This window comes from Podarcis melisellensis (assembly GCF_964234715.1).
Source record: "Podarcis melisellensis genome assembly, chromosome: 6".
NCBI classification, from domain to species: domain Eukaryota; kingdom Metazoa; phylum Chordata; class Lepidosauria; order Squamata; family Lacertidae; genus Podarcis; species Podarcis melisellensis.
This window is the reverse complement of record NC_138538.1, coordinates 33721481-33748146: the sequence shown is the minus strand read 5'-3', so window position 1 is coordinate 33748146 and position 26666 is coordinate 33721481. Positions and strand designations below refer to the sequence as shown.

Here is a 26666-nt window from a genome sequence, read left to right as displayed (position 1 = left end):
TTGCTTCCACCCCACTAAAGGTGCATGAAGATCCAACCCTTCCCCTTATTTCCTTTACTACAGGTCTGGGGAGCCTGTAGCCCTGCAGATGCTGCTGGACTACAGCTCCCATCATCCCTGGCCTGGCCCTGCTGGCTGGAGCAGATGGAGTGCAACCAACTGCTGTAGAGCCACAGGCTCCCCACGCTGGTCGGAAGTGCTGTGATAATATATGCCATCCCAACAACCAACAGCAACCCTAGAAAGGCATTTTACCACTTTCTCTATGAGGTCCAGGGCAACCCACTCACCTTAGAGAAAAGGTTGAAGCAGCCGAGGCGACTCACCATGCAGTATACCTCAGGCAGTCGTTTGCCTTTCCCTTCTGGCTAAAAAGGTGACAAGAGCAGACCTTTAGGTGCAAAGCAGTGGAACGTGCAAGAAGGCCAGACTGCTAAGGATCTCTCACCCTACTGTCACCTGAGCACCCCTGGTTTCAGCTTCTAAATAGTGCATCTTCCCTCCACCCTCCTTTTCCTTCAATATGCCAGGCTTAAGCTGCTCAGGCATCTAGGCTGCTAGCCACTGCAGTGGCACTCGAAGCCAATCTGTCCACAGGACTGTGAACATGCACTCATCCTTCACCTGCAGCTGCAGAGCTTTCATGCTAGCATCCAAGACAGGGAGCTACTTACCAGGAGCTTCTTGCAATATCCGAACCAGCGGCTGCCATCCTCACCAGTCAGTACAAAGGAAAACGTTTCACTGGGAAAGAGAGAAAAAAGTAGATTGCAATGTTGACTGAGCGAGCACAGCAGGAGTTAGCCTACCCTGCAGAGGGCCCCATCTTCACAATGTGAATTTCACTGCTGGGCACAAATGACACAGCGCTTGTCCAGTTCCTAAATCTGTTTACAGCAGATATTTCATCAGTGTGCTGCCTTCCAAGATCTCCACCCACCCAGAAATGACCAGAACTAGCCGCCAAGAGATTACCTCCTTACCCCACCCTTGTTTGCAAGGGTCCCATTGGGTAGGTAAGCAGTTCATGGTCAGCAATATCTAGGTCACTGCGACACTGCAGTGAATTGGGGTAAGGGTGGGGTAAGTAACAAGCAAATGTAAAGATCGCTACAGGGTTGTAGTTTTGTTTGTGCTTTTAAACACTCTTTTCAAGGAAAGGTGTTTTTAAAAAATAAAAATAAAATTAATTTCTTCAACTAGCCAAAAGGACACACTTCCTAACGCATCTCAGTCTGAGAGCTGCAAAACCACGTGAAAGGGGAGACATGTTGCCCTTACCAAGGGCAACCAACCCCACCCCTCAATGCTAATCACTTCTACTCCCAGGGTCACTATTCAGCTCTCAACAAGAGATACCCTAAGAGATGGAAAACCTCCCAAGCAGCAGCAAGGGACTTCGGGCCTGCAAGACCATTTCCCATAAGTCATGCCCAACACCTGTTGTCATAATTTGTTTCTGTACTTGAACAATTTGTATACCACTTAATCAGTCATCTCCAAGTGGTCGGTGTACAGGAGACCCAATGCAATAAGACTAAGAATGTGTTAAATTTGTAATATCAGAATTCAGTTTAGAAGCCTGCTGGAAATGAAGAAAAAAGGCTTCATTAAGCACTGGAAGTTCAAGAAGAAGTGACATCGGGTGTGGGGCGGTTTCCTGCCGAAAGGATGGATTGTAAGGTGCTGCTGACCTACTGATCATAGACGCCTCTAAACCCCTGTGCCTTTGCAAACTGATTTCAAATCTCCTGGGCAAAGGAAGTGGGGTGTGAAGGCATCAACAATAGGCCTGCTGTGCTTTGGCCACGCTGTCAATCAAAATGCTATGCCTGATGTCATGGTGACATTGGGTAATTGACAGTTTGGTAGCCACACCGATCTGTCAAAATGCCACACAAGGGTTAGAGGAGGTCAGACCCAGGCCCACTAGCTAGGTCCAGTTCCCCACCGCTGCTCCCAAGTAATCCAGTTCTTAGCCTAGATCCTCGCTAAATAAAAACAATCCATTTTACAGTCTCTCACCTCTTTGACTCTGATGTCGGGCACCAGTCTTTGGGGTCAGGAAAACAGAATTTGGGGATGACCTTTAGCCTCTCTTCAGTGTCCTTAGACTGCCGAAAGGGGTGGTCAGGCTGCAGAGGGAACACACGCCACATCAATGAACACAGCCAGGCAAGCAAAGAGTTTCCTCTCTGGGTGCAGACATGGGGGGGACCATCCTCCAAGTACACCAAACACCAGCCCCCTCCCACATCAATTTTCCATCCTCTCCTCTCCTCCAAGAGCTGCTTTTGACTTGAATACCTTGAAAAAGGTACCCCGCTTTTCCCCCAAATAAAAATAAAGTAAAAATAAGTTACAATTTTTCAAAGGCAGTGGAGCAGTTTCCAGGTATGATCAGATCAATTCTGCAGTAAGAGTATGCAGGTTACTGAATTCATTAACCAATTTCCAACAAATGTTTCCAAACCAGTGCTCAATAAAAATATCAGAAAACAGAGTGTATAATAATAATAAAAAATAGGCATATGAATATATACATGCCTTGCTATTTCCTGATTAATTTACAGCATGGCCTTTGTTGTAAAAAACACACACACCCCTGCCCACTCCAGTCTAGCTTGCTTTACTGTTGAGACTAGTAAAGGCTTTCCAGGAGCTTTGCTTCGCTGCAGACTCCCATGCAAGGGAGTGACTGGCACATTGTTTGGAAACAGCACTATTTTCGGAGCTGGCGATAGCCTGTAATCACTGTGCTCATGTTATAATCATTGCCTCGTAATTACTAGGGCAATGTTTCCTGCTGGATCCCAGCCTCAAAGACCCTCCCGTGCAAATCTTGTTAACATCCTACCAAATATCTCCCAGGCAGAGGGAAGGCTCGCAGACTGGCAGCGCGCCATCCACTTTGTCAGCAGTGGCACAAAGAGAAAACACACACACACAGAGGTCATGGGAGGCGGTGGGATGTTGCTCACTGTGCCTCCTGAGCAATGTAGGCCAACACATCCCCCTCCCTGTTTTTGTTATCAACAGCAACCAGATGAAGTCAGCGCTGCTCTGGGATTACCATTAAAACTCAGTTGCACCTCCTCTCTCTGTCTGCGGGCTGCCCCCAGCAGCTCAGCACTGGAAACTGGTGCATGTTTTGCCCAAACAAAGCTGAGCTTCTTTTCTGGCTCTCTGGCAAAGAGCTGAGCAATCTTCAAGCCCAGAGTTTGCACAGGGGCTTGGGCACAGCCAGCTAGGTCAGCACTTGGGCATTTCCTCTAGACCACAGTCCAGCAGGCAATGTTTCACGGAAATACATGCTGCTCCCCAATGCATGTAACATGTAAAGCCCAATGGTTGCTTTTCTTAGGCAGGAGTTTTGGACTGGGAGGGGGGATGGGAACCAGAGAGGGAGAATTTAACCCTTTCTCTGTCCCCAAGTCAATTCTCCATCCAAGCTGCTTGCATCGCAATACCTCTGTCAGATTCCAGATGTACTTTTGAGGAAGCAAGCATGCATTTTAAACCACATTTTAAAAATATGTATTTTGGAGGTCCAATTTATTTCAGGTGATGTAGGCCATCTTTGAGTGTTTTAGAAATAAAACTGAAAGGTGGGTGTCAGGGAACTGCCATCAGAGCCAGAGGGAGAGGGAGGGCTCCAGAGGGGTTCAGGAGAGCGTCCCGGGAGGGAGAGAAGCAGCCCATCTTCTGGGGAAGGAATTCAGCGTAGCACCAGTGGAGAAGGGGGGCAGATGGGGGAATCGGTGAGGTGGCTCCATGACTCCTCGCCGGAGACCAGCAGGGAGAGCACGGGTCGTCCGCTGCCCACACCCTCCCTGCGCAGAAGACTTCCGCGTAGGGAGAGTAGGAGGAGACTAGGCGTCAAAGAGCTTCTTTGCTGGAAGAAGTTCAAGAAAGCCCTATACGGCCTAGGACCCTCGTACCTACGGGACCGCCTCTCCTGGTATGTCCCACAGAGAAATTTACGGTCTACAAATAAAAACATCCTAAAGATCCCAGGCCCCAGAGAGGTTAGGCTGGCCTCAACCAGAGCCAGGGCCTTCTCGGCCGCGGCTCCAATCTGGTGGAACGCTCTGTCACAAGAGACTAGGGCCCTGCGGGACCTGACATCTTTCCGCAGGGCCTGCAAGACAGAGCTGTTCCACCAGGCCTTTGGTCAGGGCGCAGCCTGACCCCCCTCCTCTGGCAATCGGCAATCTACACAGAATTTGCTTGATGGTTGCCATTAATTTGATTTTAATTTGATTTACTTAATTTTTATAATGAATGTTTTTAGAATGTCGGATTATTTGATTGTTAGCCGCCCTGAGCCCAGCTCCGGCTGGGGAGGGCGGGATATAAATAAAATTTATTATTATTATTATTATTATTATTATTATTAAACGCCCACTGACGGATTCTGCCAACGATTGAGACAGCCACGGGTGAGTGGCTGTCCGGACAGAAAGGGTTCACGCAGGTAACCCAGCCAGGTGTGGCGTCGATTTACGCACGAGCAACCCCTAGAACCATTACAGTGGGGTTAAAACATCACTTACAGATAGATAGACTAGAGATTTATAGAGGTTTATAGGGAAATGGTTTGCATCTCCCTCCTGAAGCTGCATTTTTAAAAGAAAAGCAGCTGTTGGACTCCTTTTGCACATATTTTGCATATGAAATGCAATTAGGCTCCAAGGATGCTCCACTTCCTGAGGGGCCCTAGGACAAATCCCGATGACTGCCACAAAATCAGTCTCAGTCACCCACTGCACTATGGGCCTTTGATAAGTCTCATTCCCTTACAAGTCACTGAGACTACACAGTGGAATTATTTTAAGAGATACAAAAACGTCAACTAAGGACTCACAGGCTAGTGTATTGGTGCTTCTATTCATCTCAGTGTGTATTATACTGCTATGACAAGAGCAACGGGGCTCACAGTGCATATTCACAATAACATTAAGCTTTGGACAATGGAGACAGATGTCCGCATTGCTATGCCACTCACCTTGCTAGGAAACTGCTGTATAATCTGTGGGGTGTATGTTGCATCTGATGGCTTCTTCTGTAGTGACACCACCACAAAGAGCTCAAAGAGCTGCTGCTCCTGGAACTCGATGAGGTCCCGCTCCAGAGTCTGGTAGTGTGGATTTCTCTTGGACTGAGCCTGTACCTGCAGCAGGCGCTTATGGCGACCTAAGATAGACAAATGAAATCTTAACTGCTAAAGCCTTTTATCCTGAGTGAAGGAAGGGGAGGCAGCAACAGAGAGGAAGAAGGTTGAAGGGTTAGGGGCAGATTACCAACATGGTGCCATCCACTTCTTGCCGAACTCCATCTCCCATCAGTCCCACCCAGCATGGCCAAAGCTCAAGGATTATGGGAGCTGTAGTTGGACACACATTTGGAGGGCAATACATTGACCTGGCCTGGATTAGGGAATTTACTCAAGGTCATGCAGATGGTCAATGATAAACTTAGGAACAAGGCAAGCTCTGTTCTCCCGCATACCAGTAAAGGTTGGGAGGAGCAGTAAGCAAGAGACAGCTTGGTAGCAAATTAGCTACGCTGCCCAATCTGAGGCAAACCATACTAACATCTGAATGCTACAGGGACAGAACACCACAGTAAGCTATCACAAAGCATCTCATTCTGAATGGGATTGGAGCAGTATTCAAAACTGCAGTGACTTAGGCTTCATGCGGCCTGCATGTAAAAAGTCGCACTTCCTTTATTCCAAACCTGACTGTAATGTCTTCCCTTCCCAACTCTAGCACCTAAGAGAGGGTGCTGATCTGAGTGCCTGCACAAGACAGTTTGCAGGATGGATGTAGACATGACTTGACATTGGTGGGCACTACTGAAGTGTGTCCGTGCTGGGCTACAGGCAAAGCTTTGCAGGCATGGAGAGCAGGAAATGCTGGTGTGTCCAGAGCCACCGGTGCCAGCTAGAGCAGATGAGTCATGACACAGATCCAGTTTGGAGCCTGTTGCTCTAGTTGTTCTTCCTCCAGTGCTTATATGCAAGCCTGGGATAAAGGGCCAAACTCATTATGTATAATCTCACTCCTTTTTTCCCAGCAAAGGGCGTTTCACAATCTTGCAGGACCATACAGAGTACAGAAATGAATGGGCTAAAGAGGCGACACTGGAGATGCCTTTGGGAGGGGCGTGTGACCAGCCTCTTAATATATTTTACCACAAGAAGTTCAGTGACTACTTCGTAGCACCATGGAACTGGAGAGAAGCAGCCTCTGCAGCATCTAGATGCCCTAACTCTAACCTTTTCCTTTTCGGATGTCTTCTCTTCACCTTTGGAAAAGGACACAACTGCTTTGGATGGAATCTATTCCCTAAGAGAGTTGGGTTTTTTGAGGGGAAACCTCCCTCCTTTGAGTGAACTCATTCCACACTGGCTCATGTGCAGCAACACCCATTCATGCCTGCCATGGGATTACCAGGTTTCTCAGAGGATTCTGGTCCACTTTCAAGGTTTATGCGGAGCAACAGCTAAGCTTGTTGGGCTTTCCTGTTGCCCTGTAAAAATCAAATGTGCCCTAGAACATGTCAAACAGTCACTAGGGAGAGGCTACCCTTTGCAAGAAAATAGTAATAATGACAGACAGGCTGTCTTTCAAGAAAGCCTTCCATAGTTGCTGATTTTCCCATCAAGCAACTGGAACTCCAGAGTTCATGAGGACACAGTTTGAAAGCTCTAAACATGCCCACTTCCTCCAGATATTTTTTTTTCCTGTCAGTCACCCCAATCCTTTATTCTCTTCACTGGGATCCTAGGCATGAAGTCCTCATGCCAAAGTTTTAGTAGACATAGCTCCCAAGCAAGCTATGCTCTCCCAGGTGCTAGAAGAAATTCCCTGAGCTCCACAAGCAGCCAGGAATGGGGAACGGGTGGCCCTCCAGTTGTTAATGGTCTACAGCTGCCACCATCCCTGATGGCCAACCTGGCTGGAGGTAACATGAGTTGGAGACCAACAACATCCAGAAGGCCACAGCTTCCCATCCCTGCTCTAAGCATTCATAGTGAGCCCATTTTGCCACAAACAAATGGTCAGTATTCCAAATACTCAAATGGTTCACAGAAGCTATATGCAGCCTGGCCATTTCTAGTAAATATACCAGCAGGTGATCCAGCAGCTATAATTATGCCCCATGAGCTGGCTCAGCCCTTGTGACTCACTCACTTTTTGGCAGATTCTCCGGTTCACTGTCATACCCATTGGTTTCACCTGAAACAATAGAGAATTTCCATCAGAATTTGCCAGCTGGGTGAGAATAGGAAATGCTGGAAGGCAATTGACGCGCTGGTGACCCATCCTGGGCCTAAGGGCACCAAAAGCTGGGCACAGGTGCAACATCTGGCAAAAGCATCTGCTGCCACACACACTCTAAGTGTTAAACAAAGCAAATAAAACTCATCATATGGTTTCGAGGAGGCATCTTCCATGTTGTGCAATGTAAGGAAGCATCACCATAAATTGTTTAGCACTGCTAGGCAACTTGACAATGCTGATTTGCAAAATGCAGGTCACACAAAGAACACATGGCTCTTTACTAGGCAGTTCAGCACATGCCAGGAAGAAAAGTCGCATAGAAAAACGTAGTAGCACAGTTTTTGAAAAACCAGGGACTACTTTATTCTTCTGCAATTTTAGTACAGAACCTTCTACATTATCCTAAGGTCATTAGAGGAAGGGCAGGATAAAAAAAAGGAGTAAGCACATATTAAACATAATCAATACTCAAGAGTTAGCAATTACATGCTTATCCCCACCAATGTTTGGATATATGACTAGTAGAACTTTACATAACTCGAAATCTATACCTCTGGCTGGAGAAACTTCTTTTCCTGTCTGGGCCACCAACTTCACCCTCTTCTTCCCTCGTTTGGAGTCAAAGATTTCCTGAATCTTCAACACAAGCTGAAACCCAAAAAACAAAGTGGAAATCAAGAGGGGCCACATGTCTCCCAAATATCCAGACAAGGACTGTAAAAGCTGGCCATTCACAGAGCCATGTTGGAAAATTTTGAGGTGGGCAGCTACCAAACCCATGTCAAGGATGATCTGATCCATCTAGAAGGCAAACTGAATCATCTGGCATCCAGAAGAAACATACAAACGTGTAATTGAAAAGGATAACAAGGGATGTATATGGGCACTGGCTATACATGCCATTAGGAGTCCTGACATGGGCCTGATCTTGGGACCAGGTCACAGGGAGAAGTGAAACCTGTGGGCAACTAGAGAACTTCCCACAGTACTCTGTAGCATGAAGTGTTTGTTAGATCTACAGTCTTGAGCAAAGGCACATTCAACTCCATGCGCACAGACCCAAGATTCATAACATAGGTTGGGTTGGGTTGGGTTGGCTTTCCAAAGGTGTTCCTATTTCAAGGATCAGAAACATGAAAATCTATATTCATGCTCCATTACAACTATGTTCAGCATTCTAGAACCTGATTGCTCATGTGCTACTGCTGAGAGGGAAGCACTGATGCTCTGGCCCCCTCATGCAATACTGCTGGCCGTGATCCAACAATGTCTGGAGGGCCACAGATTCTCAAGGAAATGGCACCAAGGGACCTCCCTTGCCAGGACTGAGGAACAGTTTGGTCTTGGAAATGAAGGGAAGGACTGACCCTTCAAATAAAAGAGAGGGGAACATAGTTCCATATCTGGAGGCAGGCAGGCACTTAGCTACTGGGTGCCCCTTTTTTGAGTTACCTACTTTATGTTGTTCTAAAAAAAAACATGCACTAAGAGATGAGTGGTGGTGGCAGCAGCAGCCAAGCCCATCCAGTTCCATGTGTAGTATCAGGCGTCTCAAGCCACAGGCAGACAGAAAGCTCTTTGGCTCAGCATGTCAAGTCATAACCTGCTGGCGCTCTCATCTCCTGCAGAACTGCTTTGCTGCCTGAAAGGCGCGGCACGCAGGCCAAGTTCCCTCTTGCCCGGCTTTAAGAATGCATTCGACATTCCAAGCACAGGCCACAGGGTGGGGACCAGTCGTTCCCATCACCACCAGCAATGCACAAGTGCAAGAGGCAAGCGCCAGGTAAATCCGCTCACAGTCCCAACCCTTTCCCTGACCTCGGCAACCCAAGCAGGGTCAGGCGGGCAGAGGAAGAAGGAACCGCAGCAGCAATCTGCTCGGCTGCTCCTGGGCCAGGGCGGTGCACAATGGCGTGCAGCACAACCCGAGGGCACGGCTGCCCTTTTGCAGGAAGCACTGCACTTCCTCCATCCATTTCCTCCTGCCTCTCTTCCGCTCCTGCAGAGTTTTCCCAGCCTTGATCTTAATCTGAGAGCTACTTCACACTTTGAAATGGTAGCCCGGTTACACTGGTGTTTGTTGAGACGAAACATGCAAAATGCCAAAGGGGAGAAGGGGGTGGGTGTGTGCATGCCAAGTAGCTGAGACTTTCCACAGCTTTTTGCCACGGAAACACTGTGATTTGGAAATGTGTTTCCCCACGCCACACTTTCTAAGCCAGCTGCCACAAACTCTGGCAGTCACATTTGTCAGCAACTTCAAGAACCCAGGAAAAGTGGTTGAGAGCTGCAGATATGGCGTCAGGATGCTGGAACGTAGCACATGCTTCTCTGGTGGGGTTGACCAAGATTCTTTGCCACAGTGTGTTTGGGCATCACTCCAGCAATCTTGTGAGTTCAGAGTGAGAGAACAACATGCATTTTCCCTGTCAGTAAATTACTCTTTTACATTTGGAGGCTGTTTAGGGGTCTTTGTCTGACAAAGGGCACTCATGTGGGACATTTCATCATTCCTCTTGGCACAACGTTTATAATCATCTTTGCACACTCCAAGAAATGCTGATGTGTAACACTTGGAAAAGGCAACAAGTCTGGCCTGGGGAATATGCTAGCCTTCCCTCCTCCTACCCCCAATTCCCTCTGCCACAGAAGAAAGAGATTTCTACTAGGCTGCGTGGGCTGGCTCAGTCCTTTAGCCTAAAGTAGATGCCAGAATTGGGAGCTTCTATTGCTCAGGTCCCTAGCTAGACAACAATATCTGAAACACATCTTTTTTTGCAATGCTTTCTTACTGTAGGGTTATCAAGAGAACTGGTGTGTGTTGTGCACTGATTTTTTTAAAATACAGATGTATGCGTGGTGATATAAAAAGACCCCTAGCTGGACAGGAGTCCAATTTCTCCAGTGCGTAGGCAGCATCAGAAGCGAATCTTAGTTTGCCGACTACACCAGTCATGCATCTCTGTTACTCACTCACCCACGGGAGGGAGCGGCAGGAAACACATCAGGAAAATGATATTCAAGTTTTATGGAACTGTCTCATTCCTAATAAACTGCTCAGCAGCTTTAAGCCACAAAACACTTTGGAGGTTAAAATGTTAAATCCGGAGTAAGCCACTCCAGAGGAATAAGCTACACGAGTCTAGGCAGAATAAAATGAACTCAGGGTCATATTGAGCCTTTACAAGCAGCACTGATCACTTGTTTAAAATCAGAATTAAACTTCCAAAGTGAATGTGGGTTAGCTGCGTATTAACTGCACGTTGCCACATACTGCCTGTGCCCACTTGCTAATCAGCCTGAATAGCTGTCTATGCACAGCAGGACAGCAGCATCCAAATAAACAAAGGAGTGAAATTAATTCAGGCACGGGCTTCCACAAGGAGGACTAGCTAGCTGAATCTTGCACCTAGGTTTGAACTAGGTTCAAATCACTGCTCAGCATTGCTGCAGAGGAAGGGTGAAGATCTCCTCGTGCTCAGGACCATTCCCAAAGCTGAGTGGTGTAGTGCATGAGCAGGGAAAGAAAGAAAAGACTCTAGTTCCTCTTGCTGCTTTCCCCCTGCGGGGGGGGGGACCCCTCAAAGTTTTGAATCGTGCTTCCTCACCCGAGGTAGATTCTTCCTCTTCCTGCTTCCAGCCTCGCCTGCTTTGAAGAACTTCCACTCGGTCAGCGTAACAGGTAGAGTTGTGTCCTTTGGCAGCCTCCCACGCAGGCAGATCCTTGTGGTCTTTAGCTCCAAGGTTTTGCGGTGAAGGAAGTGTGGCTTCGGGGGTAGCTGCACAAAACCAAAAATAAAATAAAAACATGATTGAGAGTGAAAAGGTTTCACTAGGAAAGTGATTCCCACTAAGCTGAATGTGGGCAGACACCAATGATGAACAAGAATTCTGCAAACAGGCTGCCTGCATTTTATGGTAGTGACAATGAAGTAGAAGTGTCTAACAGGCATGGGAACAATCCCTGGTTTGGAGAAGAGCACAGGCTGAAAAGTCCCCTTGGGGGAAATCTAATTAGGCCTGCCTCCTCTCCCACCACCTGCCCAATTCTCCCAATTTACACACCTGTGCATTTAGCAGTTGTTTAGCTTAGTGACTGTCCTCTTCCCCTAAAATCATTTGGGGGCAAAATAGCAGCTAACACAATCTCCCTGCTTTGTCACTGGGTGTCATTTCAAGTCAGTTATAATGGGAACCAAGGACACAGGCTTTAAGTGCCTGCCAACACCTTTTCTTGGCTCCTCAAAAGTTGTTGGAACTCCAATCAGCCCCAGCCAGCAAGACCAACACCTCAGGGCTGGAGGGCCACAGGATGGGAAAGGCTAGCATTGTGAATGCGCCTCAGGCTCATTCCTTCACAAGTGGGAGGGATGGAGAGGAAGAGTCAGCTTTCAGTCTTGAACAAATGCACTTCCCTATTTTATAGGTGGTAAAAGCACAATGAGTAGGAGGTCTGAAAAGGGAAGCATGCACAGGTGCACATGTTTAGGCAACAAAGTGCCTCCCCTGCACTGCTACAGTGCTCCCTGTGGTGCTGTAGATACTGGGCATATGGCTTAATCCCCAGGCAGCACAAGCTCCCCTCCACAAAAGAGTACCCTAGTGCATGTGTGGGGAGGTATGCTCTTAACCCACAGATCGTGAATGCGCTTCAGCATGCTTGCACAAATTTCCCCCTTCCTCTTTTGTTCCCTGCATGGGGAGTGCAGAGTATTGTCTTCGGACAAGGAGAGATCAAGCTAATGCTAACACAGCATAGCAAAGCAAAGCAGCATTTAACTCTCTAATGGTGAATTCACAGACGTGCAATCTTCAGTTGATAACTGCCAACAATGGTAAAGCCACAGTGTCACAGGTTTGCCATTAGCCCAAACACACAAAACTTTTCAGTGGAAGCAGTTCAAACACTTAGCTCAGTGCCACTGAGTCTGCATGTCTGAACTTATTCCATCTTAGTCAACTGAATTCCTGTGGGGTGCAGGGACAAAATCCAACCTTAGGTGGGGATGCAGAGAACAGACATTGAGAAATGAGCCTTCACCTTGGGAGGCTTGATGGTGCTCCGGGCAGGAGGCAGCTTCCAAGTAGAGGGGATCCTCCATAGAGGCTTCACTTTGATATCTTCATACAGGTTCTCCTTAGCAGGATCTAGGAAAAAGGAGTATCGTGAAGGAGAGAGGCAGAATGCCAACATGCTTGCAACAACAAAAGGCACAAACTGGGACCATGTCTACAGCAGAGGAGCGGAACCTCTGGCCCAAAAGCCACTCCTGGCCCACCAGGGGTTCTAATTCAGCCCACAAGGACCATTTTCCAAAACCACAGCCACCTGTCCATCAGCTGATGGGCAGGGGGTGAATTCTACCTTGTTCTGCTATGCAAGCAAGTAGCAGGGAATTCGTGCACAGAGCCAGTGGCTGCAGATAGCAGATTTCAGCTCACCACCACTGATGGGGGGCGGGTTCAGTCCTGCTGTGGAGCTGAAGCCCAACCACACAGGAAAAACTTGGGAGGTGGGAGGGACAACCCACCTGTCATTAAGATGTCAAAGGTCCTGCACAGGATTTTCTTGGTACAACAGACCAATGCAGCTACTGTTTTGAAAATGATTACTCTCTGGCTTTGGTGTGCTATACACACACACAAAAAAAACCCCACAAAAAAACCACACATACACATCAGAAATCTATCAATTTGTTCTTAGAGAGCTGAGAGGAAAACATCCTTTTCCCAAAGCTTGTACAACCAGGAAAAGGCTCCTGAGAATACATCAATTATTTCTATCAAATAAAATGTGGCCCTTCAAATTGTTCTGAAACTACACAGAAATGGGGTGGGGGAGAAGAGACACTTAAAAAGAAAACAGGAAAATTAAGGAGGAAACGAACAGGACTGAAGTAACTCTGATACGATGGAAGAATGGGGCAGCTTGAGCAGGTTTGGGGGCTGCATAAAATGACATTAGGGCCCATAGGGTAGCTACTTGTGAACTAATAGAAAGGAAACAGGGAGGAAGAAAGCACAAAGCAGCAGGATGCTCTGCAAATCCCCACACCCGCTTCTCTTCAATCTGCTGTTTTGCAGAAGAAGTGGTATTTGATATCACTCTACAAACAGGCATCTATAAACACGTTCAACAGGTCAGCTCCAAACTAGTACAATTCATTTCCTCCAAGTGAACTTTGCAACATACCAATAATGTCCTCATAGAGGTTGTCCTCCGATTGCGTGCAATAGAGGCGGACACTTGTGGTGCCATTCAATTCTTCATGGAGCTTTTGGTACTCCATGGCTGCTAGCCGGTTTCGGTAACCTTGGATGTCCTCAAATTCAAAGGACTTTCTGCAAACAAAGCATAGAGTTGCCTTATCATCACACAAGCCTCACAAGCAATAACTTGCCCATCTCCTATGTTTTGTTAAAGGGCTGCTGCCCCTGTCTAGAGCTGACTGAAATGTTTGTTTTCCTTTTGGAGAAGTTTCAGCATAAAACTGCTCTTTTAGAAAAAGTAGTATTATGCAGCTCTGTCTTCAGTTCTTCTCCATTCAGAACGTATAAAGACAATAGAAAGGGGTGAGATCATTTTTAACATAATTTCTCTCAGAAATTGTTTTTCATGCCTTAAGGCAGTGATGGGGAAACCTGTTCCTGCCCCAGGAGTTGCTGGACTCCCATCAGCCCCAGCCAGCATGGCCAGTGGGCAGGCATGATGGGAATTGTAGTCCAACATACATCTACATTTGAACATAGGGGTTGTAATAGTCAATTTCATTTAGACAACTATTTAGACTGATTATATTAATGTATACTAAAACAAGAATGATGAAATACTCTTACAGTGAAAAGTCAGCTGGAAATTTATTTTTGTTTTTTTAATCTACCCCCCCCCCATTTTTTCTGTTACAATTGCAAATAGAAATATTGAAAGATGGGGGGACAACCTTTCTGATTTCCTGATGATGGAAGAATGAATGGGGGGAACTGAGAGAAGAGTATGCTTAGCTGTTCCCTAAGATGGGGAAAACCGCAATGATTAGGAACAGGACTTGCTACAATGAGCAATATCCACCACGGAGCAGGTGGTGCTGCAGTCCAAACCACTGGGCTTCATGGGCTTGCTAATTGGAAGGTTGATGGTTTGAATCCCTGTGACAGGGTGAGCGCCCGTTGCTCTGTCTCAGCTTCCGCCAACCTAGCAGTTCAAAAGCATGCCAGTGCAAGTAGATAAATAGGTACCACTCTAGTGGGAAAGTAAACGGCATTTCTGTGTGCTCTGGCCTCTATCACGGTGTTACGTTGCACCAGAAGCGGTTTAGTCATGCTGGCCACATGACCCAGAAGGCTGTCTGTGGACAAAAGCCAGCTCCCTAAGCCTGAAAGCGAGATGAGCGCTGCAACCCCATAGTCGCCTTTGACTGGACTTTAACCATCCAGGGGTCCTTTACCTTTACCTACTTGCATAAGAAGAGCCAGAGAAATCAACCTGACACCCACCTCTTGGATCTGCTTCGGATTCCTCTGCTGACCACTCTCTGCCCAGTGTCATGGGAGGTTGAGGCAGGACAGCCACCATTAGACTGATGTTCTGGCGCCTTCCTCTCAGCATAGCCTCCATTAGGGCAATCTGTGTGGTCCTTATCAGACAGGTATCGGAAAGTCCTTCGTGGTTTGGGTACCGGATTGATGGCTGGCCGCCCCTCCTGACCTTCAACGTCACAGTAGATGTTCTCCAAGCTTTTTGTCGGAGCCAGGTTCAGCTCCTTCTCTGTTGAGCCACAGCTTTCCCGCTTTCTTTTCAGGTCCAAAGCCAGAGCGAGGACTTGGTCAGGAGGAAGGGCTTCTATCTGTTTCCACAGCTCCCGTGAGGTGTAGAAGTTCCCTGGAGGGAGCCTCTCCCCCTGCCAGTCCGTCTCATCCTCTCCTTCAGAAATAACACCATTGGGGAGCTGCTCAACCAAGGGGCTCTCTGGAGCCTCTTGGAGCCTCTCCTCTTCCTCCTCAGTCACACAGCAGAGGCGAGAGTTTTCCCGGAAATCTAAGCCAAGGCTCTGAATGTTTGCTAGTCCTTCTGAATGCCTGTTGTGCCCAAGTCCCACCGTCTGTCTCCTGCTCTCTTGACCATACTTGACCCCAAAGTCCTGGGGCTTCTGTCTTTCCTCCTGGCAACCCCCTTGAGTCCGACCCTCCCACTGAGAAATCTTTTGTTTTATGTTCCGGCAGTGGCTACGAGACAGGGTTTGCACAGCAGTGCGGGAAAAGCCAGGATCTGTGCTGCCCGTGGGGTGCATGGCAGGCAACGTAAGTTCACATCACAGCACGTTGCCTCCCAGTTGCAGTAAGTGAGATTTGTAATTCCAGAGTCAAGATGCTGAGGGTTTCCAGTCAAATCCAGTTCGGAAAGTAATCCAACAACTGTGCTGAAAGGGGAAACATATTCTGATGGCACCCTGAAGAAAAAGAGAGAAACAGGACATCCATCAGAAGGGGTGCAAAACATATGCTTTGGACACAATCTACCATCTTTCAGGTGTCACAAGACACTCTTGGTTTGTTTAAATTACTCCAAGAATCTTTCTGTACATTGCAGGAAACCCAGATTTCCAAGTGAATGTACACCTGACCTGGAATTCCAGCTTGTCCCAGCTCTCTGACAAGTGTACAATCCACATGTTTGCCTTGTTCACACATTTTATATTTTTAGGTATACCTTAAAAGCTTAAGCATATACCTAAATAACCAAACCAAATTTGCGCCTCTGCACATAAGGTAATAACTTCCTCAGCATAAGCAATAAACGGAAGTCTAACTTTCCCAAGCTGTGTCAGGGATTGGTTTTGAATACCTCACCCATTTCAGCTTCCCTCAGATCTAGAAATTAAGCAGCCAGGTGAAACTCTGCACCCAGCCACCTTTCGTAACTACTAACTCTATATTCAACCCTTTTAATGAATACAGCACTTAGCATTTTGAAACGTCATTATTATTCTCATTTTACAGAACGTTTCTATGTTCCTTTTGCTGTTACGACCTATCGGGTGCTCTTACTGTGAAGGTATTTATGCAAAAGCCTTCATCTTTCAATCCAGGAAGTAAAGAGAATAGAATGTGAAAAGGGAGAGAGCAAAGAGGGGAAAAAAAGAATCTTCTGGATAGTTCACTGCATATTATTGGGTGGCTGCAGAACTGAGGGCAACATAAAGAGAACCTGCTGAAAAGACCAGTGGCCTGTCTAGTGCAGTATCCTGTTCTCACATTGGCTGAGCAGATGCCTATGGGAAGTCTGTAAGCAGCACCTGAATGCAACATCACTTTCCCACTTGTAATTCTCTAGCATTCAAGGGCACACTGCCTCCAACAATGGAGGCAGACTATAGCCAGGGAATTGCATGGGGGACGGGACGGGACTGCAGCCCTTAGTCTAATTTCGGGGGGGGGGGAATAGGGGGGAGCCCAGAGGGAGGGTAGGCAAGAAGTGGGAAGCTGAAAGGAGATGGGGGGGGGGAATTCTCTGCAAGGGATCAATTCATACCACTGGCAAGAGTGATCTGTTTCTCTCTTGGCAGCCCGCTGGGTGGGGAAGGCAGGAGACAGAAGGAAAGAGACACACAGAGAGAAGGGGGTGTCAGAAAGAGAGAGAAGGGGTGGCCCCACGCACTCCTTTTTGGCTCTGCCCCACCCATGCTCACTCCAGCTCTGTCTACCACTGATCCTCAACAGAAAGGGGGGAGAAGGTTCCCCACCACTGGGGAAGCTCTGCCACCACCAGATTTTGGGGATCTGAAGTACCAATGGTGGAAAGGCGACTAAGTTACAACAGAACGAGCTGCAGCCCCAGAGTTTGCACAAGTGCTTATGCTTGCTTGGACTGGACGCCAAGCGGAGACCAGGGTTTTCCTCAGTGTGAAATCCCACCACAACCACAGTCTTCTTTTGCTCAGCAACACTCGGCACACTTACTGAAAAGATTAACAAGGCCTCCCGAGTCCCAAGGCACAGCTGGAGGCTGATGCTGTCTGTATTTCACAAACAGGAAAACAGGGCGAGACAGTGATGCAAACCACCCACCGCCACTGCAGGCGGAGGTGGCAGAGGCGGGTCTTGGACCCAACAGAGCTGGTTCACAGGCTTCTGTCTGCCCCACACCCTGCATGGTGATGACAGGGAGATTGCTGTGTTTTCCCATCATTTGCACAGGTGGGTGCAAGAATCCTCCCAGGCCCAGTATTGCTTCAGATCCCAGTAAAGATCCTCTGAAGGCTGCCCAAGATGCTCTTTTAAGCCCTTAAGGTAAAGAAACTGAAGAAAGAGCACCAGGTGTTCTGGGGTTTGCTACAGCGTACTTACCGGTACTAATATATATCTTTGTGGTTGCACTCTCCAGGGCAGTTGCACAACACCGCAAAACACCTATAATATTTTCCCATCTCCATAGGACAAGACCAGTGCAAGTGTTCTCTGACACCAGCAAATAAACAACCAACAACTGAACCACCATCCAGAAGTGGCATAAACCAGCAGCTGAGGTCTTGAAGCCAGCAGCCCTTTCTCTGCTCACAGAGGTACCAGGTTGTTATCAACACTCAAGAGAGATGTGGCGGGAGAACTAAGCAAAGCCTCAGGTGCAGAAAGGTTCCTACTTTCAGAGACTTCAGGAGTCACAGATCACGTTTCCAAGCTTCCCTCTTTAACTGGGAGCTCTAGAAACTTGTATAGATGAGCAGTGGCGTAGCGTGGGTTGTCAGCACCCGGGGCAAGGCAAGTAATTTGCACCCCCTAACCCGTGGATTTGCGCCCCCTAACCCTAACCCCCAGATGTTGCGCCCGGTGCGGCCGCCCCCCCCGCACCCCCCACGCTACGCCACTGTAGATGAGTGCTGACGATGGGGGTTCTAAAATGGCAAAGACCCTCAGCATTTTCCTTAGCATGAGCCATGGTTAATTTAGTCCTGTTTGGGACAAGGGCATTAGAGACAGTGGGAGCTATCCAGTCTGTGGAGAACTCCTTGCATTGAATTTTAGTTTTACTTTTCGACAGGCATCCCACACCTACCCATATTGCTGCCCACATTGCTGCCCGGTGCTTTGACCCACATGGAAATGCCCACCATTTTGCAAGACCCACCCTGACAGGCAAAGAAAGCCCTTCCCCTCCTCCATCAGGCTGTACTGTATTGCAAAGCAGCTGGGGCTCCCTTCCTTCCAGGGTTTCAGGAGGTTCCTTTCCAGTCCTACGCAGAAAATTACTATAAATAGGCCTGCCTCAAAGCATCCTGAGCATCTGGGAGTCGGCCTCTTCCACACACCCTTGTGTGGCCTTGATTAGCAGCAGCAACAATGTGGCCACTCCCCAAAGTAACAGGCTGGCACTGAGTGATAATTCTCTCTCCCCCCCCCTCAAGGAACAGCTGCTGACATCTCTGGAGGTCATGGAGCCCAAGAGAAGCAAGGGGGTCTGGCTAGCTGGGGTGGCGGTGGGAGAGAGACTACGAATGAAGGAACCCAAATAGCGAGAACAGCCTCCAACTTCTTGCAAAATACCCCAAAATGTTCATCATGTTGCCTGTCTGCCTGAAAACATTGCCCAGCCATTTCCTTCCCCGGTAATATGGCACAAATCCTCTCCATCCTGTTCTTTCCATTCAGAGCCAGACATAGGGCTCATCCAGACTTCATTTTGTGCCACACTTTCCAAACACACATCTGCACTTTAAAGTTGCGTGTCCAAGTGGGTTTTTCTACCCGTCCTGGCACTTTCCCTGGGAAAACCCTCATTTTACTGCTGAATCATAATAAAAGACAATCTGCAGAAAACAAGATTGAGATTTGTTCTGATTCAGCAGTAAGACATGGGTTCCCCAGGGAAAGTGCCTGCACACAAAAAACCACCACACACTCAGACACAGAGCTTAAAAAAGCCCATACTTGTGCCTAGAAAAGTGGCACAAAATGAAGACTGGTTAATCTATACACTCAGCAAAACCAGGTGATCTTTCAGAGACTGTACCATTTCATACTGGGGGAAGGGGTGTCCTATCGATGTGTTATGGTTTCCTCATGTAAAAAATACTCCTACACTTTTAAAACAAGGGGTACTGCATGCAGTTTGGCATCAGGAAATGTGGTGATATATTTTTTCTGTGTAGAAGAGGTTTTTGTTTTTACATGTGGGAGCATTTGGTCATGCTGCTTGAGCTTGAAGTGCTTACAGTAGAGAAATAATTTTATCATATGTTGTTGTTGTTTTGCTGAACATGTAAGTTCTGCTCTCTCACCCCATCCCATTCTGATGTCTCCCTTCCCAACTGTCCTCCTCTGAAGGGGAGCAGCCTCGTCTAAAAGATGGAAGCAAGCATACCAATTCAGCAAAGGCATCCTACAGCAATTTCCAACTATTGCTATCATGGAGATGATTCTGCCATGCTGACATCTTCAGTAGAGTCAAAGAAGGTTCCGTAAGTATTTGAACCTGCTGTTAGTCAGGCCTCCCACTATAGATACTACCTGATAATAATTCATCAGTCCCTATGAGGCAGTTGCCCAGGGTCCAAAACCAGAAACAAGCCTGATTGAGGGGGCGGGGAATCCTGTAAGACTTAATCAGGAAAGCAGCACTCTCTCCTACCGAAACACCCCATGCAAATGCTATCTCTACCCCCACATTACCTCAGAAAACATGACCTTGGAAATATGTATTTGTCAAGATAATATGTAGCCCAAGTCTCAGCTCCATCCACCCACATCTGCAAAATGGGAATAATTACACTGGCCTACTTTACAATGCTCTTGTAAGGAATACTGAGCTAATGTACATGAAACAGCTCAAGCACTTGAAAGCAGAGGAGGCTGGGGGGGGGCTGTGCTCTTCCAGGTGTTGTTGGACTACCGCTCACATCATCCTTGACCATCCGCCATGCTGGCTTAAGCAGTTGGGAGTCCAACAATATCTGGAGAGCCACACGTTCCCCACCCTTGTTGTCAGGGAACTGCCATCCAAAGAACCGGAGGTGCAAAGGCTCATTGAGGTTGAGAGAGAAGTAGCAGCGGAAGAGGGAACCAGTAGAGGGCGAGCAAGAACTCCAAGGGAAAGTGAGTCGGAGGGATGGCTCAGAGACGCTTCCAGCGAAAACAGTGGGGAGGTCTCAGGACCTCCTATAGGGACACCCACTCCTCGCCGGAAACTGTCACGCCGAGAGTCCAGAAGACGTGTTTCCGTTAAAGAGCTTTTATGTTGGAAACGATTCCGAAAGCAACCACTTTCGGATTCTACTAGCGATTGACGCAGCCATGCTGGAGGGGCTCCGTCACAGGCAGAGGTTTGAAAACCTGATCAAACTCTGAGGGACTTGCATTTTACGCACAAGCAGCTCATCATCCCATCACAGCAATCCGAAAGTCTCCGAAAGCCAGCTTGTGCAGGGAGAAGGCATCATGAGCAACCCAGCCGGAACTGGAGGAGCAGGAGCAGCTGGAGGGGGTCCAAGCCTGGAAGAAAGGTACAGGGCGTTGGAGATCCAGCTGGCGCTGCAAACGGCGAGGCTTGAGGAGAGGAGGGCTCAGGATGCAGAAAAGGGAAAGGAGAAAACCACCCCGCTCGCCAGAAAGGTGCCAGGATTGGTGCAGAAATTCGGGGGGGATCCCAGGAACTATCATGCCTTTAGAACAGAGATGCAATACGCTCTCAACCTGCAGTTTGATGACTTCCCCGACGAGGAATCGCGAGTGGCTTTTGTAATTGGCCATCTCGAATCGGGGGCGAAGGACTGGGTTAGACCCCTGATGGCAGCGAATAATGAGATCCTAAAGGACACGAGGAAGTTTTTTCGTGCCATGGACCTGATGTTTTCCAGCGACATTGAGCAGGGGGTGGTGCGAAGGCAGTTAATGGCTTGCCAGCAGGGAAGCCGATCTGTCCGTGAGTACTGGACTGAGTTTACTATGCTGATTCATAAATTGGGGTGGGACCTATCGGCGGAACCCATCCAGATGCTTTTCGAAGAGGGGCTTTCTTCGGCCGTCAAAGATGAACTTTCCCGGGGGCCCAGGGCGGAGTCTATGGATCAGCTGACCAAATCTGCGCTGTCCATAGGAGCGCGCCAGGAGGCGAGGGCTTTGGAAAAGCGGGAAGGGAAAGGAGACCGTTGGAGGGAGCTCCGCATTCCAGACATTCCAGAGCCACCTTTCCCGCCGGCAGAGCCGATGGAAGTTGGAACTGCGCGGGCGCGCGCAGTTTCAAATCCCAGTGAAGGGCGGAAGAAGGAGGGAAAGAGCGCCAAGAGATGTTATCTCTGCCAACAGCCAGGGCACTTTGCCAGAGTCTGCCCACAAAGAAAGGAATGGCAAGGGATGGCAGGAGCTGTTGGGGAAAAGGAAGAGGAAAGCAAGAAGCAAGTAAAAGCCAACGCCTGGCTGCCACCGTCGGGGCACAGCAGCCAGGCCAAAGAGCAGTGAAAGTGCCCACGCCGGAACCTCCCAGACCTGCTTTAGTGATAGAGGTGTTACTAGAACTGCCAAACGGACACCCACTAAAGATCAAGGCGCTTTTGGATTCAGGCAGCTCCTGTAATTTCATGAGTAAGGAGTTTGCAGCTGAGCACCAGATACAGACCATCCCTTTAAGTAACCCCTTGCAGGTGACTACGATTGACGGCAGAGAGCTGTTGGGGGGAGAAGTTAGCCAACAGACTGTCCCGATGATAATGAGGGTGGCAAGGCACACCGAACGGATAGCATTTAATGTGGCCACCTTGGGAGGAGCTCCCATCATTTTGGGGATGAGCTGGCTGGCGCTACACGATCCGCTAGTGGGCTGGCATCAGAGGGTGGTCTCCTTTGGGTCAGCGCATTGCCTAGAACACTGCAAGGAGGGGAAGGTTCCGGGAGGAGCCAGAGTCACCCTAGCCGGGATGGAAGTAATGGACAAAGGGAAGGTGCCCTCGCAATACGCAGATCTGAGCAACGTATTCAGCGAAAGGGAAGCAGACAAACTGCCACCGCATAGACCCTTTGACTGTCAAATCAACCTACTCCCTGGGGCCCAACTCCCAGTGGGCAAGCTGTACGCCATGTCAGACAGGGAGATGCAGGAGCTGAGGGAGTTCATTGACAAAAACCTGAAGCGAGGTTTCATCAGAGAGTCCCGAGCGGTGGGGGGCAGCCCAGTGTTTTTTGTGGACAAAAAAAACACAGATAAGCCGAGACTTGTGTGTGACTTTAGGGCCCTGAATGCAGTGTCGGAACCCCTGGCTTTCCCTATGCCCCGAATTGATGACATTTTGACCAGGGTAAGGAAGGGAAAGATTTTTACAAAGCTGGACCTGCGGGGGGCGTACAATCTGATACGCATAAGGAAGGGGGATGAATGGAAGACCACCATGTTCACCCCTTTGGGAGCCTTTGAATACCTCGTTATGCCCTTCGGTCTACAAGGAGGCTCCGCGTGCTTTCAAGCTTTTATTAACCACGTTCTGGGACCTTTGCTCTACAAGAATTGTGTGGCCTTTTTAGACGACGTGTTGGTGTATTCGGAAGATGAGGAGCAGCATGTGAGGGACGTTCGAGAAGTGTTGGGCAGGCTGCAAGCCAACCAGCTGTGGGTGAAACTGGAGAAGTGCCAGTTTCATACCAAGGAGGTGGAATTCCTGGGGTACCGCTTGTCAGACAAGGGATTGGCCATGGATCCAGGCAAGGTCCAAGCGGTACTGGAATGGAAGACACCGAAGACCAAGAAGGATGTGCAAAGATTCTTGGGGTTTGGAAACTTTTATCGGAAGTTCATCAAGAACTTTGCCCACTTGACGGCGCCCATCACCGACTGCCTCAGCAGCAAGAAGAAATTTGTTTGGACGGCAGAGGCGGAGCGAGCATTTGAAGAACTGAAAAGGGCTTTCGCCTCGGAAGAACAACTTCTGCATGTGGATTTACGAAAACCCATGAGAGTGGAAACCGATGCATCCGACCGGGCGGTAGGGGCGGTACTTCTTCAACCGGGGAGGAGTACGTCGGAGTGGAGACCGTGTGCCTTCTTCTCGCGGAAGCTGAATAAATCCGAGAGGAACTACACGGTGTATGACAGGGAACTACTTGCCATTCACGAAGCGTTCCGGAGGTGGAGACATTTATTAATTGGGGCACAACACAAGGTGCAAGTGTGCACCGACCACAAGAATTTAGAGTATTGGAGAACAGCTCGAGTGCTCAACCAACGACAAGTGAGATGGGCACAGGAATTCTCCAAATTCCACTTTGAAATTTGTTATGTGCCAGGCCCAGAAAACGTCAGGGCGGACGCGCTCTCACGCAAACCAGAGTATTGGGAAGGGGAGGGGGCGATCGAAGAGAGACATGTCATCCCTGAGGACCGCTGGGTGTGTGGGGCGGCGCTGGTGGGGCAACGAGAACTGGTAGAGGAAACGGAAAATGATGAATATGCCCAGGATAAGCTCAGAGGTCTCAGGGGGGAGGGCGAGAGCCCCGGAGGTTTTGAGGAAAGAAATGGGGCATTGTATTACAAAGGGGCACTGTATATACCCGAAGGTGAATTGAGGGGGAGAGTACTCAAGCAGTTGCACGATAGCCCCACGGCGGGACATTTTGGGCAACACAAGACCATGTGGTTGGTTACCAGGGAATTTTGGTGGCCCAAGGTGAGGGAAGATGTAAGGGAGTATGTAAGAGGGTGTGACCAATGTCAGCGAGCCAAAGGGGAAAGAAGGGCGCCGGCAGGGTTATTAGAACCATTACCCACACCAGAACGGCCTTGGGAAGCGGTATCAATAGATTTTATGACGGATCTGCCGAAGTCCAAGGGGAAAACAGCCATCATGGTAGTAGTAGACCTGTTAACTAAGATGTGCCACTTTGTAGCATGCTCACATGCAGTCACAGCGGAAGAAACAGCGAAGTTGTTTGTAGAACACATCTTTAGGTTGCACGGGGCTCCCTTGAGGGTGATCTCAGACCGCGGCAAACAATTTACTTCCAGGTTCTGGAGGAAGCTCATGAGCTTGCTGCACGTGGAAGTCAATTTTTCAACTGCCCGGCACCCTGAAACCAACGGGCAGGCGGAAAGAGCAAATGGCATTCTTCAACAATATCTGAGGTGTTATGTCAATGACAGAGAGAACGATTGGGTCGAAAAGTTGGCGCTGGCAGAATTTGCCTACAATAATGCGGAGAATGTGTCCACAGGGATGAGCCCCTTTTTGGCTAATTACGGGTGTCACCCCAGGGCATTTCCAGGGGAAGGAGGGGAGAGATGGAGCGTCCCAGCGGCTGAACATTTTGTAGAAGAGATGGAAGCGATCCATCATCAGCTCCAGCTCAACTTAGAAAGGGCCAAGGCACAATATAAGAAGCAGGCAGACAAGAACAGAAGGGAAGGTGAAACCATAAGGGTGGGGGATCAAGTGTGGCTGTCAACCCAAGGGTTGCCGTTCAAAGGGGGTTGTAAGAAATTGAGGCCCAGAAGATTGGGACCCTTTGAGGTCATTCAGCAGGTCAACCCGGTGGCTTTCAAACTCCGGTTACCCAACCACATGAAATTGCACCCAGTGTTCCACAGGTCGTTACTGTCACCATACAGGGGGGGACGTGAAGGGGAGCACGTCAGGGGACCAGCCTTGGAAGAGAGGGAACGCCGCAACCATGTAGCGGAAATCCTCGATTCCAGGTGGAAGGGAAATCAGGTGGAGTATTTGGTGGCGTGGGAAGGGGAACCGGAGTCAGAAAACACCTGGGTGATTGCAGAGGAAGTCAATGACGAGGTTTTAACAGAAACGTTCCACCAAAGATTCCCGAGGAAACCTCAGCCGGTAGCAAGGTTTAGGAGGGAGTATTTCGGCACCACCGACGAGGAAGAGGAACTGGAAGGGTTCGCGGAGTCGGAGTTGGAAGAGGGAGTGGACTCCGATGACGAAGAGTACCGAGAGACCAGGGACAGCAACAAGTGGAGGGAAGTGTTCGAGACTTCGGAAGATGAGGGAGGTTCTTTCAGGGGTTTTACCTCCTCACCGCCCGTAGGGGAGGAGACGGGAGGGGGTGAAGGGGGCCCTGGAGGGGAGGTGGATGTCAGGGAACTGCCATCCAAAGAACCGGAGGTGCAAAGGCTCATTGAGGTTGAGAGAGAAGTAGCAGCGGAAGAGGGAACCAGTAGAGGGCGAGCAAGAACTCCAAGGGAAAGTGAGTCGGAGGGATGGCTCAGAGACGCTTCCAGCGAAAACAGTGGGGAGGTCTCAGGACCTCCTATAGGGACACCCACTCCTCGCCGGAAACTGTCACGCCGAGAGTCCAGAAGACGTGTTTCCGTTAAAGAGCTTTTATGTTGGAAACGATTCCGAAAGCAACCACTTTCGGATTCTACTAGCGATTGACGCAGCCATGCTGGAGGGGCTCCGTCACAGGCAGAGGTTTGAAAACCTGATCAAACTCTGAGGGACTTGCATTTTACGCACAAGCAGCTCATCATCCCATCACACTTGTCTTAAAGTAAATATTAAGTATTTTTATTAGTATTATCATCAAAGGTTGAAAAGCCATGTGAAACAAAGGAAAACATATGCTACATTACAGGGACAGTGCTTTTAATATGCGATAATTAGCTCTCCCTGCGTACTGCAGTGATATAAATGCAGTAGAGTGGTGGTAATTACTATGGCTTAAACACCAGCGTGGATCTTTGTTAACTTATCTTCTGATTGGAGCTGAGCGTGAGAAGCTGAGTCAAGTAGTAATACCATGTAAAGCAGGTTCAGCTCCTACAGGTTGCAGCACATCATACAGGACATCAGCTTTTTTTAAAAATAATGTGATATAGCCTCATAGATCTTGTGCAAAAACAAGAGCTGCCACATCTGTGTCTCATAGCTTAGCTTTGCATGGGCCTTGATCAAGTGCAAGTGGCCTGCACCACACCCTCAAAGAACTCGGCAAGAAAGGGGAGCCTTTCTTCTCACTGAAATATATTTAGACCTTGATCCTCTCCTACTTGCCACCAAAATATGTTACTTCAGTTTCACCGAGAAAACTGAGGGTCTTCCTTGTTCAATAATGTTGTCAAAGGCAAAGCAGCAGCAGCATCCATACACATACAGTAATTCCACTGAGAATACACACAGGCCAGCTACGATTGTTTTTCCCCATCCCAATTAACTATATCGGTTTAACGGCACTATATTTTCTTAATACATCCTGGGATCTGTTGCTTTTATGAGAGTCCCCAAAGAGTTCTTCAATATGGCAAAAACAGATGCTAATTCAAAAAGAAGATGCACAGCACAGCAAGCCCATCATCACAGCTGAACTGTCGGATGGGCACACCAGCAAATCAAATGCTAGTTCTCCATCTTGTCTCTCGCCTCCCTCTATCATTTACTCACC

The 26666-nt window shown here is 48.6% G+C and overlaps 1 protein-coding gene across 1 annotated transcript in view; it reads right to left on the bottom strand.

Annotated features, from left to right (window-relative positions):
• DENND2C (DENN domain containing 2C) overlaps nt 1-26666 on the bottom strand; it is a 62495-nt gene that overhangs the window by 13841 nt on the left and 21988 nt on the right. Inside the window, exons 2-11 of the mRNA XM_081915240.1 lie at nt 14787-15739; nt 13486-13634; nt 12334-12440; nt 10901-11071; nt 7844-7940; nt 7203-7247; nt 5009-5196; nt 2026-2135; nt 675-744; nt 291-368 (exon numbers count right to left, since the gene is read on the bottom strand). Of these exons, the coding sequence (XP_081771366.1) occupies nt 291-368; nt 675-744; nt 2026-2135; nt 5009-5196; nt 7203-7247; nt 7844-7940; nt 10901-11071; nt 12334-12440; nt 13486-13634; nt 14787-15580 (1809 nt within the window). The 5' untranslated portion in view covers nt 15581-15739. The remainder of the gene's footprint in view (nt 1-290; nt 369-674; nt 745-2025; nt 2136-5008; nt 5197-7202; nt 7248-7843; nt 7941-10900; nt 11072-12333; nt 12441-13485; nt 13635-14786; nt 15740-26666) is intronic.